Here is a 12,709-nt window from a genome sequence, read left to right as displayed (position 1 = left end):
AGCAAACACCCTCTTGAGCTTCTCTCTCTAGCTATGAATTGTGTAGGAGCAACAATGGCAACAGCCTCTCTCTCTGGTGATGTCTCTTGCTCTGGTTGTGGTTGGAGAGATTGGGGAAGAACAAGGTTTGGTATGCAGTGCAGATTTTGGTGGCAGGGGTGTGGTGGTATTTATAGTGCCCAAAGTTGCCAATCAATCCAAGTGAGTTGGTTATGCTAATGAGTGTGATTATGCATTGGATTTGGAGGGGGAGATTAGTTAGTTTAATTAAATTAGGACTTGTTTTTTTTCTCCTTTTGTATTGTTTGGTGGGGCATCTCTTTCCATGTCTGAAATAATTTATGGGACCATGTCCCCAGGGGCAATGGCCATGGGACACTCCCTTTCGGCTTTGCTCATGTCATTGTGGTGCAAAATATATTCATAATTGATATGCGTGGACCATGCAGTGTAGTGTGGCACAATGCTAGGATCGCTGCATTTTACCTAGTTTTGTATTGGTTGCATGGTATGGACTGTGGAAGAGACACTGGAATTCTACTTTTTTTTTTGCAACAAACTGGAATTCTACTTGGCTGCTTGTAATTGATATAGAATGTGTTATTTTTTTAATTTTTATGTAACTGTAATTGTTGTATTGCAGGTTTTTTTTTTGGGGGGGGGGGGGGGAGGATTGTTTTTTTTTTTTTTTGATCGAACCTACGTATTTCCATTTTAAAGGACAATATGAATGGATTAAGGTAGTTTTATTGTTAAATTTTCCATTAAACTCATGTGTCAAAAATGTCTTTTCAGCTATATAGTAGAGTATTCCTATAACACTTTTCGACCTACTAAACCATACCGGCTCTTTAAAAAATAGAAAAAAATTGAAATATATGTATTTCATAATTCACTTTTCATTTTTACTAACATTTAATTTATTCATTGTTATCCTTAAATAACTATCGTAAAATTATCTACAACTTGCTTGTATAACAGTCCTCTCTCTTCGCTTTTGCTTATGGTTATAAGATAAAATTTGAATTTTTAACTTTAATTTTAGAATAGATTTTTTTCTTTATCGTAATTTATTTTATAGCCTTAAGTTTTAGATTAACAAGAACATGTATATAAAACTTTGCTCATAAATTATTTTTTATTTACAAATATATAAATTAAAAAAAATTCCTAAAATAAACCAAACAATCACCCCTAAATTGTAATACGTTATGCTCTTTCAAAGGCAGTAAAAACCGTTTGCACTGTACGTACTGCATCCTGCATACATACGTACGTACGCACGTACGTACATACGTACGTGTATGTACGCGTACAATGTACACATACACGTATGTATGCCCACGTGGGGACCGCGTGCGTACTTGTGGGGCCCAGGTGGCGGGCATATATGCCGCCAGCGACAAGCCGCCGCCCACCGGCCGGCCGGCGTCACGGCGGCCGGGGAGAGGAGAGAGAAAGAGAGACCGATCGAGAGCGCGTGCACAGATGCGGCCACGCAGCGCCGCGCCCACCGAAGCGACGCCCACCGGCAGCCGTGGCCCCTCCACCACCGCTCGCCGGAGCCGACGGCCGGATCTTCTGCGCGCATGAACCCGTGTGTGTTCGGTCTCAGGGCAGCTCGAGCTGAAATGCATGCGTGCATCCGGGGTCCTGCAGCTCTGAGGCTGATTGCTCACCAACAAGACGCCTTCCATGGGCGGAGTCAAACAGCCTTCTCCCGTGAAAAAATTTAAATTTTATATACGTGTTTTTAGTGATATAAAAGCAAACACTAAAAATAAACTATGATATAAAAAAACTTAAAATCTAACACTAAATCTAAAGTTTAAAATTTAAACTTCTACTTATAAATATAAGCAAGATGAGAAAATAAGACGGACTCGTCTTTGATAGGAGTCTCTCTATGTCTCTCGATCATCATCATCGTCATTCATTGTCATGATAGGGTAGGACTACAGGTTGGGGATTGGGGACACAAGAGACAGTCTTCTCGCTGCCCATGCTCCCTGTTCTTGCTTCGCTCATAAAATCCCTCACGCTGTGACGAGATTGGGACGCGCTCCTGGGATCGATCCCACGTGTTGATGGTTTTGTATGCGTGGATTTTACGCGAGTCCCAGCTAGAGATGGCAACGGGACTCACAATTTAAAACTCAATGGATATTTATTTTATTAGGGTACAGGTACGAACTAAATATATCATCTATGAATAAGTAATCGGATAAATATCGTCACCCGATGAGTACGTGAGTATGAAAACATTCTTATAATTCCCATACCTGTTTACCCATGGGTAATAAATAACCGCAAGTTTAAATACACGTCATAGCTCAATATCAAATTAGCGTAGCCCAATTAACCAAAACCCTAGATATTTAAATCATCCATATATTTTAAGTATCTAGTGTCTATTATAATATATATACTATATGGAAACTATGTATAGATTGTTTTAAACTATTGTGGGTATATGGGTGACCCGACAGTTAAGGTTTACCTAAGTGGGTATGGGTATTTTTCTACCCGTGACGTGTATGGGTATTTTGATGATACGAAATTTTGTTGGTAGGTATGGGTCTGAGGTACCAATATCCGAGGGTATTTACCTATTGACATCCCTAGTCCCCGCCGGTGTTCGGGAGGAGAGGGTTCGCTTCTCTCTTTACATTAAAAACGGGGCGATGGATTAATGTATAATTAATTAAATGTTAGTTTAAAAAATTTTTAAAATACATAATGATTCTGTAAACCAACTTTTATATAGAATTTCTTGAAGAAAACATATCATGCGGTGGTTTAAAAAGCGTGTGCACGGTGCAAATTGAGAAAAGGGAGAAAAGAACATAGAAGAAAATACACCATGCTTCTTTTAAACACAAGATTGAGAAAATGGATTGAGAAAATGGAGAAATATGAAATAATAAGGATTTAGATGAGAGTATAGGTATAAATTAAAGGATTGTAAAACATACAAGAAAAGAATGACCATTTGTTTGAACTGTACAAAATATACATGAATTTGAGAGAGGCATAAAGCCTCAAAGAAAAATTGTCATGAGGTTAGACCTCCTGTTAAATTTACTCTAAAACTTACATGGAACGGAAAACCCATATGAATTTTGTAGGATTTAATCATTCGTTCAAAAACATATAAAGGGAAAGTTCATGTGGATTAATTAGGATCCTATGAAATTCCTACTATGTTTTTTGAACAAATCAAATGGGCCCTCTAGTTTTTCAAAAAGCGTCTATTTTTGGGTCATTATTTTTTGGTTCTTTTTACAGTGCTTGAAAAGTATAATGAGGTATATTGTACCTCGGGATACTAAATTTTTACACTAAAACTTGTGGTAATTTGAGATATTTTTTAAAAATGTTAAAACAAGCTCTTTTTTGTTATTGTGCATTTTGTTTCAACCAGCATACTATATGTTGCAGATTTTTTAGATTGTGGTTTGTTAGAGAAACAGGGGAAAATTTAGGGGGTTGAGATTCATATGTGCACCAAACAGTGAACACACAAGCCCACATGGCTCCTACAGGACCAGACAGCACATTTATGTTTGCACACGCTGCATGAGGACAAGGCATGCATTGGCAATGGTCAATTAGGGTGCAATTTGACCTAATTAAGTGCATGTCCTCTGATCCAACAACATTGTTTCCAAGACAAGTATATATCAATATCCTTTTCTCAAACTATATAGCAAACTGTTGAAAACAGTTGTGATGACATACAAATATCTACAAATTAATGTAACCATATTTCAAATCGAAATAATTTTAATATACTGTAAATTCATTGACTCTGCGCTTTTTTTTTGGCAATTTTTGTCCGGATTTAAGCAGTAAGTTCATGAATTTGGCTGTGTAAATTTTTAACAGTAATTATTTAAGAATTAATGTTGAAAGCACTAGGGCCACAATTTGTGCCGCAAAAAACAAGAAATCAAACGGTTAGAAGATGCCAATTAACTTAACAGAGACTTTATCCACTGCTCTGGCAACACTGTCTGCCATGTGCTCATCAGATATAATTAAGCTTAGATTTTAGCTCAATTAATATCTTTCATGTCCACCTCCATAATTTGTTTATCACAAAACCACTAGCAGCTAACTTTTTGGCACATGATCATCAGTCATCACTAGCTAGGGATCTAAGCACACACCTGCAATGTCACTGACACTAATCATTTTTTGACCGGTCAAAGCGCACGATGGCACGACACGTGTCCTGATCACGACGTGGACGCATCATGCCGGCCCATGCTTTCTGGAAGTCATAAGTGGGTAGTAGATTAGATTCAGTTTCAATCTTATCAATTAATTTGCCGACATGAAGCCGAAAGATACAAATATATTATATTAACTCTATTTTTTATGTGTGTATAAATCCACATATACAGAGACAAGATAGATTGAACAGTGATCAACATGAGATATATGATGGTGATGACTCATTTGGCCCTTTTTGCAGGTTTTTTCTGTAGTTAATCTGAAGCCCATCATGCATTAGCATGTGAGCCAGTAGATGCATACATATGTGCAACAATGTGATAAAAGCCATGTGCAGAGAGACAGATTCTTGTGATCTCTCTGCTATTAGTCATTAGCAACAGGACACATGATGAGCTCTGTACATGGGCATGCAAATGGGTCCAAATTAGGGTTCAAAACCCAACATGAAACCATGCCAAATTTATGAATGGATGCATCATGCATGAATGGACGGAAGGAATAATTAGAGCAAGTATAATAACAAATGCTGAGGCTGATAAGAGATGGGAGGAGAGAAAGGAGAAGCGGATTATAAGCTTACAATTAGTTCCACACAAGAACCAAGAAACTATATGAATATATTAATGATGAAGAACTGCCTACTACATGGATAAGCTTAAAAAATGTTACAAAGAGTCTTATAGCCGACTTACTGGTTATATTATTAGTCTTGCTCTTCTTAGTGGCAGCAAATTAATTAGTTCATGCAGCAAGCTAATTAAATGGCGGATTTGGCAGAGAATTTAGCCGGCCAGATTGATTTGGGGATGGGTCAATATGGTCATGAGAGGGGGACAAAGTGACCAGCTGTCTAGTTGTCCATTTGCATCTCCCCAAGCTTGATTTGCACTGCGCATATCACATTTGTGGTGGTTGATGCACAAGGCATGGTGTCAGTGTTAGATTCTGCACGAGGATGATGATCCTTTTGGCAGCTGGATGGACAGGATCCAATTGGTCCTGTGTCTTCAGAGAAGATGTGATCGCTCAACGGTTAAGACATGCATTTTCATCCTCTTGCTAGGTTGTATGACTTGACTCTCTCTCCCTCTTATGAGATGATAGATGGTCTGTTTGGGGGAGGTTTAAATTATAAGAAGCAGTTGTTTGGTAGCCAGCTTCTAAAAATCTGAAAACACTCTGAAATTCAGCTTTTGGCTTTTTAGTTTATTTTTTAAGAATCTGTAACTATAGGTTCTTAAAAACTGTGGACCATTTAGGGCAACTTTTGACAAAAAACTATAGTTAAGAGAAGCTCCCCAAACAGGCCTAGAGTGTGGTGACTGATTTGGTTATAATGGAAAGGGTTAAGGCTTATTCAGTTTGTTGCATAAATCAACCATGCCACTATTTGATAATACTCCATTCGTTATTTTATTTGAAGTTATTAACTTTTGAATTTACGTTTGAACGTTCTTCTTATTCAAAATTTTTGTGTGAATGTGCAAAATTATAGCATATGCTTAAAGCGTCGTTAGTAATGAATCAAATCACAACAAAATAATTCATAATTATGTAATTTTTTAATAAGAAGAAGGATCAAAATATAAATGCAAAAGTCAATGATATTAAATAAAAGAAGTGGAGGGGAGCCTCATGTAGTCGTGTGTCTGAAGTCGAATTCGTTGATAAAATAAGGGAACTAATATGAACTTGTTTCAAAACCAAACAATCCTAACTAGGCCCAATCTACCACGAAATCACCCTCTTTATCGATCAAATTAGGCCGAAAGCCCACTTTACACTCGCCAAGCTTTCGTGCTTGACGCACACAAGTGATCTCCAAAACGGGCTTAATGTGGGCCCATCTAGTCAAACCAACTTCAGCCCACAGCCCACGAGCCCAGCACACCATGGAGAACAACAGAGTGGGCCTATTTCGGCCATGACTGATGGCCCACTTGCCAACCGAAACGTAGGCCCAATGAAGCCCACGAGAGGCTTGCTGACGTAAGCGATGACCTCTTCGACATGTGCATGCAAACGCGGCGAATCGATGAGGGAATCTAGATAAAAATTTTCTACTGATTTGAAAGGATTTTGTTAGTATCATCTGCTCAGGAAGCATTTTAAACTGAGTTGTTTTTGTGGATGTGCGAAAGACACGCTGAATTTAAAATTAAACATCCTGTCGTATCTGAACTTCTATGTATTTTGGTTTAAAATGGTCGTAGCTATCTAGGTCTACTCCTGGATTGAAATGGATTTGTTGTGTTCTTGCACAACAAGTCAGTCAAAACAATACAAGAACATTGCATCCTGTCAGCAATTTTAAAATGAGTTGATGAGTATCATAATCAAGAATTAATATGATTTAGGACAGGGTCAGCTCTAGGCTACTGCAACCTCCTGTGATTTTCGTATTCGGTTTGATTCCCCAAATCAGCATCATCAGCATGGGAAAATCGCAGAAGATTTGCCCTCACCTGAAATCCCGAACACATATATTTGGATCCCACGAGATCCGATCCAGCAGCTCTGGTTGCTTGGCCTGTTTGCTCGGACCTGTCTTTGAGGTCAAACCATTTCTCTGAACCTGTCTTTTTTTTTTTTCAGGATCAGTGCCAGGTTCTCTGAATGTCTCATGTTGCTCTCCTGTTCTTTTCAGTCTTCACTCATCCACTGGCTTGGCTCCATGTGATGGAAAATATTCTCCTAATCTTGTCAACACATTTTGCAGGATTGATTCAGATGTGGCTTTTCGTTTTTCAACGAATTTCATATGATGCAGGAAAAACTCTGATGCTTCTCTAAGCAACTTTCATGAGCTTCTGGTGTATAATTGTTAATAGGAATATACTACTATTTGGCTTCACATCACAGGTAATGTAAGATGGGGTTGGGATACTGGGTGCAGTTATGGCATGGATCACCACAGAATCAGCTAAATTGATGCTAAAAGGAACCTATCTTGATCAATTATTGTGATGGCCAGTGTAGGAATAGCATCAATCAATGTGCATTTTCAGTGTGGGGTAAACATTTGGTTTTAATCACCTGCATTCCTGGATTGCAAACAACAACAAAAGAGAAAGGGTAGCTTGTCTTCTTGTTTACAGTAGATCTGAGCCATGTAAAGTGAATGGATGATATGGGATGTAACAGTCTAAATTTATCGATATGGAGTTGCACCTTTTCTGCATAGCAACATCCACATTCTTCATACATCTTTTCATGGAACAGATGTGCACATCAAATCTGGGGCCATACTACCAGTAATACTGCAATAGAAGGTACATCAATCACACATCAAAGGCAACAATGTGGGGCAAAATTGTTTGATCCGCTGTTGTAACATGGATCATGAGTGGATCAAATAAAAAGATAATCCCAGGTACACAACAGCATAAGGCTAGCCAAAACCCAGTTCAACGTTTTGCGCATATTACAATGTTACTGTCTGCCACAGTGCAGTAAGCACCTAAAAACAGAGTAACTAGTGTCAATTACAACTGGATCAACTGACCGGATTGATCGCAAGGACCGGTGATGCTGCAGCGAACATCATCCAGACCAGGACCTCAAGTCTATTTTCTAAGTGGCAGTAAGCTGCAGCATGACAGCAGAAACAACTAATTCACATCGCATAAAACCATGGTTATCTACATGCGTGCCAGTTATCTCATGGCTTCAACAACTTGGGCTACCCATCTTCCACATAGCCTGCGTCACATGAAACGGTTTCAGTTTGTATCAAAAGAAGAACCAACCCATCAGAATCACAAGTACACTCAAAATTCTAGGTAGGCGTACCTCAAGTCATTGGTTCATCAAACCAACACCAACACCATTGATCTTCATACATGACATACTGCTACTACCTTTATTATTGAAATACTTAGAGCTATATTTGTCACCATGAGAAAACAAAAGCAACTAAAAATAAGAGAGAGCATCATTTGGTGCCCATGTTGCGATGGCATAGAGTATGCGGCCCTTCCATCCCTGCAAGAGCCATTGGTGATCTATGTCTATCACGAAGTCCTTGTGGTAGCAGTCCTTGACCTTGTCCCGCACTATCTGAACAATGTTTGGATTCAGTGGCAGCTGTTTAAAGCCAGCCCGTTGATTCCGCACCTGCCATTGCTTGTATGTCTCAGGACGCTCCACCCGATCTGTTCCCTCACACGCAATGACATTCAGAGCAGCTCGCCCAAAGATGGTTTGCTCAATCAGCAGCCGCTGTTCACTTTCCCTTGGGGTAGTTGCATCCAGAATATCAAACAAGGCTGAGTAATAGAACAAAGCCTCCCGGAACCGTGTCACAAAGAACGGTGCACTAAATGAGCCATTCACTATTGCATGGATGAACACATGAGGCTGCATCTTCTTGATGTTGCTGAGCACAATATCCCTCGGGCTGTCAATCACAACGCTCTCATCCATCAAGGTCCTAAACTGATACTGGCAATTCACGATGAGCACCTCATCAGGAGCAATGTTCAGATCCTCTTTACGGACTGACTCCATCTTAGTTGCTGCAATAGCATTGTACTTGAATGGCACATGAAACTCCTGGGCATATTTACTGAGCCGGCGCCCTGTCTCCTCGATTCGCTCGGTTGGGCGGAAACCAGGCTGGGGGAGGTCAATGCCGGTGATCGTCACCTCTGGTGGCCCACCCTCCCTTTGCGATATCCGCCTTAGGAAGCATGGCCACTGGAACCCATATTGTATACCATAATCAACAATATGTATCTTCTTTTTACCCAAGGAGGCATTGAAGATGGTGTGATTGGAGAACATGAAGGACACCTTCTTGAAGCAGATGGCGGCCATGTACAGCTGGTATGCTTGGAGTATATCCACGGCCGAGGTGCGCTTAGCCATAAGAGACTGGTGTACCAGACTACCCGTGCCAGCGAGGCGCGCCTGCAAGCCCTCAGCAAAGCAATGCGCAAGGCGCTGCGTTGCGTCGCCTGTCGGTTTTGCGTGCTGCTTGATCTGCTTCAGCAGCTCGGTGGCGCTCCGGCGATCGTCAGTGGCCACGGCCTGCGCGCAGTGGATGAGCAGCGTGCGCAGGTCCACGATGTCCTTCCCACCCCGGCGGCCCCCTTTCACCTTACCGTTTGCACCCTTCCCGCTGACAGCCTCATTCTTGGCCGCCTCCTCCTGCATGGCGATCCGCAGCTTCTCCATCATCTCAGTGCAATTCTCATGGGAGGGCATCATCACCTGGTCAAACATGGCCCGCGCGGCGATATCGTCCCCCTGCACGGCGGTCTGCTTGCTGCTCCTGCCGCCCTCTAGCTCCAGCTCCTCGTCGTCGTACGGGTTCTTCCGCCCTCGGCCGCCGCCGATGGAGGCCACCACCACGTCCACCGACTCCTTCTTCACGCTCACCACAGGCGCTGCCGCGGCGGTGCCCGGAGCAACAGAGCGGGCATTGAATCCGACCTGCAGCTTGTCGTCGCTGGGCAGGAACCTCTTGGCCTCCTCGACGCCCCTGAGGTAGTTCTCGGAGGACGCCTCGAGGTCGATGACGAGCTTGTTCTCGGTGGGCAGGAACTTGTTCGCCTCCTCCATCCCCTTGAGGAAGGCGGAGCTCATGAGGTCGGAGTTGGCCCCAGCCGCGGCGGCGAAGAAGGCGGCGGGATCGAGCTCGATGCCCCCGCCGTACTGCGGGACCGCGGGCGGGTCGACCTCGACGCTGCCCCCATAGCGCGGCGCGGCGGCGGCGGCGGCGTAGGAGTTGACGGCGGCGGGTGTGCGGGGGAGGGCGGTGGAGACGGAGGCGTCGGAGGAGGAGGTCGGGGAGAGGCGGAGGTCGTCGGAGTTGGCGGAGGAGGAAGGGTCGGAGAGGATGTCGAGGAAGGGCTGCTGCGCCTGGAGCAGCGCCGGGTGGTCGGGGTAGTCGTAGAAGAACTTGTCGTCGATGTCCTCCTCCATCAGCATCCGGGAGATGAAGGGCAGCACGAGGTCCTCCGGCGTGGACTCCTCCCGCGCCTGCTTGCCGCCCTCCTCCGCGGGGGCGGGGAGGAGCGGCGACGGGGAGGAGGGCAGGTCGAGGTAGGCGGCGGAGGGGGAGACGGGGGCGAGGTCGGAGAGGTAGAGGAAGAGGGAGGAGGGGTCGTCCTCCTCCTCCCCCGCCCCGACGCCGCACGCGTCCCGCATGCCGCCGTTTACTTCCCCGGAGGCCGGGAACGAGTCAGCCGACGAGCCCATGGTGGCGGCGCAGCGCGGCGAGGCGAGGCGGCGAGTGGGCTTTGTAGAGGGAGGCGGAGGCGGAGGGGGGGAAGGTTCGGGGAAGGGGAGGCGGGGCTGGGATTGACCACCACCGGGGAGAGAAATGGAGGCGGAGAGGATAGAGAGGAGGGGGAGTGGACGACGGCGACGGCGACGGACGGAATATTCCGGAGGTGGGGGTGGGGCCCAGCTGGCGGGCCGGGGATGGTCGGGTTTGGGCCTGGGCTTGGGCTTGGGCTTAGGTCTGGGCCAGTGGGTGATGCAGGAGAAGACCGGGTCAGCGTGATGGGTTGACGCTTGGAACAGGAATCGGCAGCCAGCAGCTGTGTTCAGCTCGGGTTGTTTCCTCCCCGAAAATCGTTAGCACATGATTAATTTAGTATTATGGTCGTAGCTTTAAAATAGGTTTATTCGGTTTTTAAATAAGAAACTTTGGTACATACGTGTTTTCTTCTTAAAAAAGACACGTCCATAGTTTATATGGTCGAAAAGCTAGGTAACTCGTGAGATTGATAGCCATTTAGTTCATGTGGAGAGATGAATAGATATGTTGGTCTACTTGCTAAATGTGAAGGAGGAAGATGCCATAAGGATGAATTCATAGCATCACCGCTTTATAGCGCGTTTGACGTAACTTTTTTGTTTCCTTACGCCGCTCTTGTATGTCGACGCTAGCCTGGCGATGTTGATGGCGAGGTGATCATCTTATTTGGTTTGTCGGCTAAATTTTCCTTTCAATGACAACCGTTTGGTACACATTCTTTAAAGCATGGAAGACTCAAAATAAAGAGTTTAAACATGCTTCATATATTAATATTTGAATAAATGGTTTAAGTAGCATCCAAAGTGACAAGCTCGAACCAATGCTTAAAGTAGCATCCAAATGTTCAACGCTTGTTTGCTTCATTGGAAGCATTAGACCCCTATGTTTGTTCAAATTATAAGATGTTTTAATTTTCTCTAATTTTATCTATAAATCATTGTGTGTATCTAGATTCCTCGGTTATTTATAAATAAAAAAATAAAAAAAATCTTATAACCTAAAATAGATGTAATAGTTAAAAAAATACCCAGGGAAAAGGTACAATATAGGAGTATATAGTCAAGTACACACTCCCAATTTATTACTCCTACTGTCCTACATCATGTATTTAAACACATACTGTATCGTTGAAGTTGGGAATATGACCTAAAGCCCTAGTTGGTCGACTATCCAATGAAATCATCATCTTGTTTTAAACGCACTTATAGAGGCAAATTAATATATCTAATGTCCAAAAAGTACATGTCAAATTTACGCTGTTGTTTAATAATGCCAAAAGGACAATAATAATTTTTGCACGACTATTTTCTTACATAAAGTTAAAGCCAACTGAAATAATTAATATGATGGTGAAACATTTAACTTATAACCAAATGGAGTATGGACACTACCAGTAATTTAACTTTAACCAAAACCATCACACTTACCATTGAAGTTGCCAGAAAAAATGGTATCAAATTAACTATCAATCCAAAATGTCCCATGCCCATTAATAATTAAGTACATCATTTTTTCCTTGTTTTTAGATAATGGGAAAATGTTTAACATTTTTGCTCTATGTATGCACTATAAGCAGCTACAATTCTATGCAGAGTAATCAAGAAGTTAATTTTATGCTTATTAATTGTCAACATATATACACACTGTCAGTGTCAAGTCAACATAAGCATCGATACAGATGGATGGGGGGAGGTTGGGAGGTCAATTCAAAGCTTGCACACGCAAATGTTTTATGCCTGCATGCATGGACCTTGATGACTGTGCAGCCGTTGAAAACCATTAATATTGGATGTAGCTGAGGTAGCTATTAATTACATACTACCTTCCAAAATAAGATCTCTGTGGTTTCTCTTAAAATAAATTTATTTTAAAATAACTATTGTATTGGAGTTGAAGGAAGTACGAAACAAATACATTAAAATAGATAAAGGATAAAGTGAATGATTAGTTTTTTCTTTGTATTAATAGGTGTTGTAAATGAGAAATAAAGTTATTTTAATACGAAGAGTAGCAGCTATATATGTACTGTTCAAAACAAACGGCTCCTCTAAATTTGACTAAAATAAATCAATTCTTATATAGTTAATATGTAAATCGAGAAATTTTATCATTTCAATATTCATCGTCTACGTATGTATTAATACTAGACATATAATATCTCCAGACAATCTCTCGGAGCGAAAGTAAAATTATTCATAT

At 42.4% G+C, this 12,709-nt stretch overlaps 1 protein-coding gene across 1 annotated transcript; it reads right to left on the bottom strand.

The window, feature by feature from the left end:
- Nucleotides 1-7,547: 7,547 nt before the first annotated feature.
- LOC102713869 (scarecrow-like protein 34) lies at nt 7,548-10,579 on the bottom strand. The gene is made up of 2 exons (XM_006664600.3): nt 8,035-10,579; nt 7,548-7,944 (listed from the first exon to the last, which is right to left on the bottom strand). Exon 1 carries the CDS (start codon nt 10,444-10,446, stop codon nt 8,158-8,160), a length of 2,289 nt encoding a protein of 762 aa, XP_006664663.3. The 5' UTR covers nt 10,447-10,579; the 3' UTR covers nt 7,548-7,944; nt 8,035-8,157.
- Between the last annotated feature and the right edge of the window lie 2,130 nt (nt 10,580-12,709).

Source organism: Oryza brachyantha, chromosome 12 (assembly GCF_000231095.2).
Source record: "Oryza brachyantha chromosome 12, ObraRS2, whole genome shotgun sequence".
In the NCBI taxonomy this organism is placed as follows: domain Eukaryota; kingdom Viridiplantae; phylum Streptophyta; class Magnoliopsida; order Poales; family Poaceae; genus Oryza; species Oryza brachyantha.
The sequence above is the reverse complement of the archived record's forward strand: the minus strand, read 5'-3'. Positions and strand labels throughout refer to the sequence as shown.

Bases quoted from the DNA above. Each gene is read 5' to 3' on its own strand.
- LOC102713869 (XM_006664600.3), bottom strand. From the start codon at position 10,446: ATGGGCTCGTCGGCTGACTCGTTCCCGGCCTCCGGGGAAGTAAACGGC.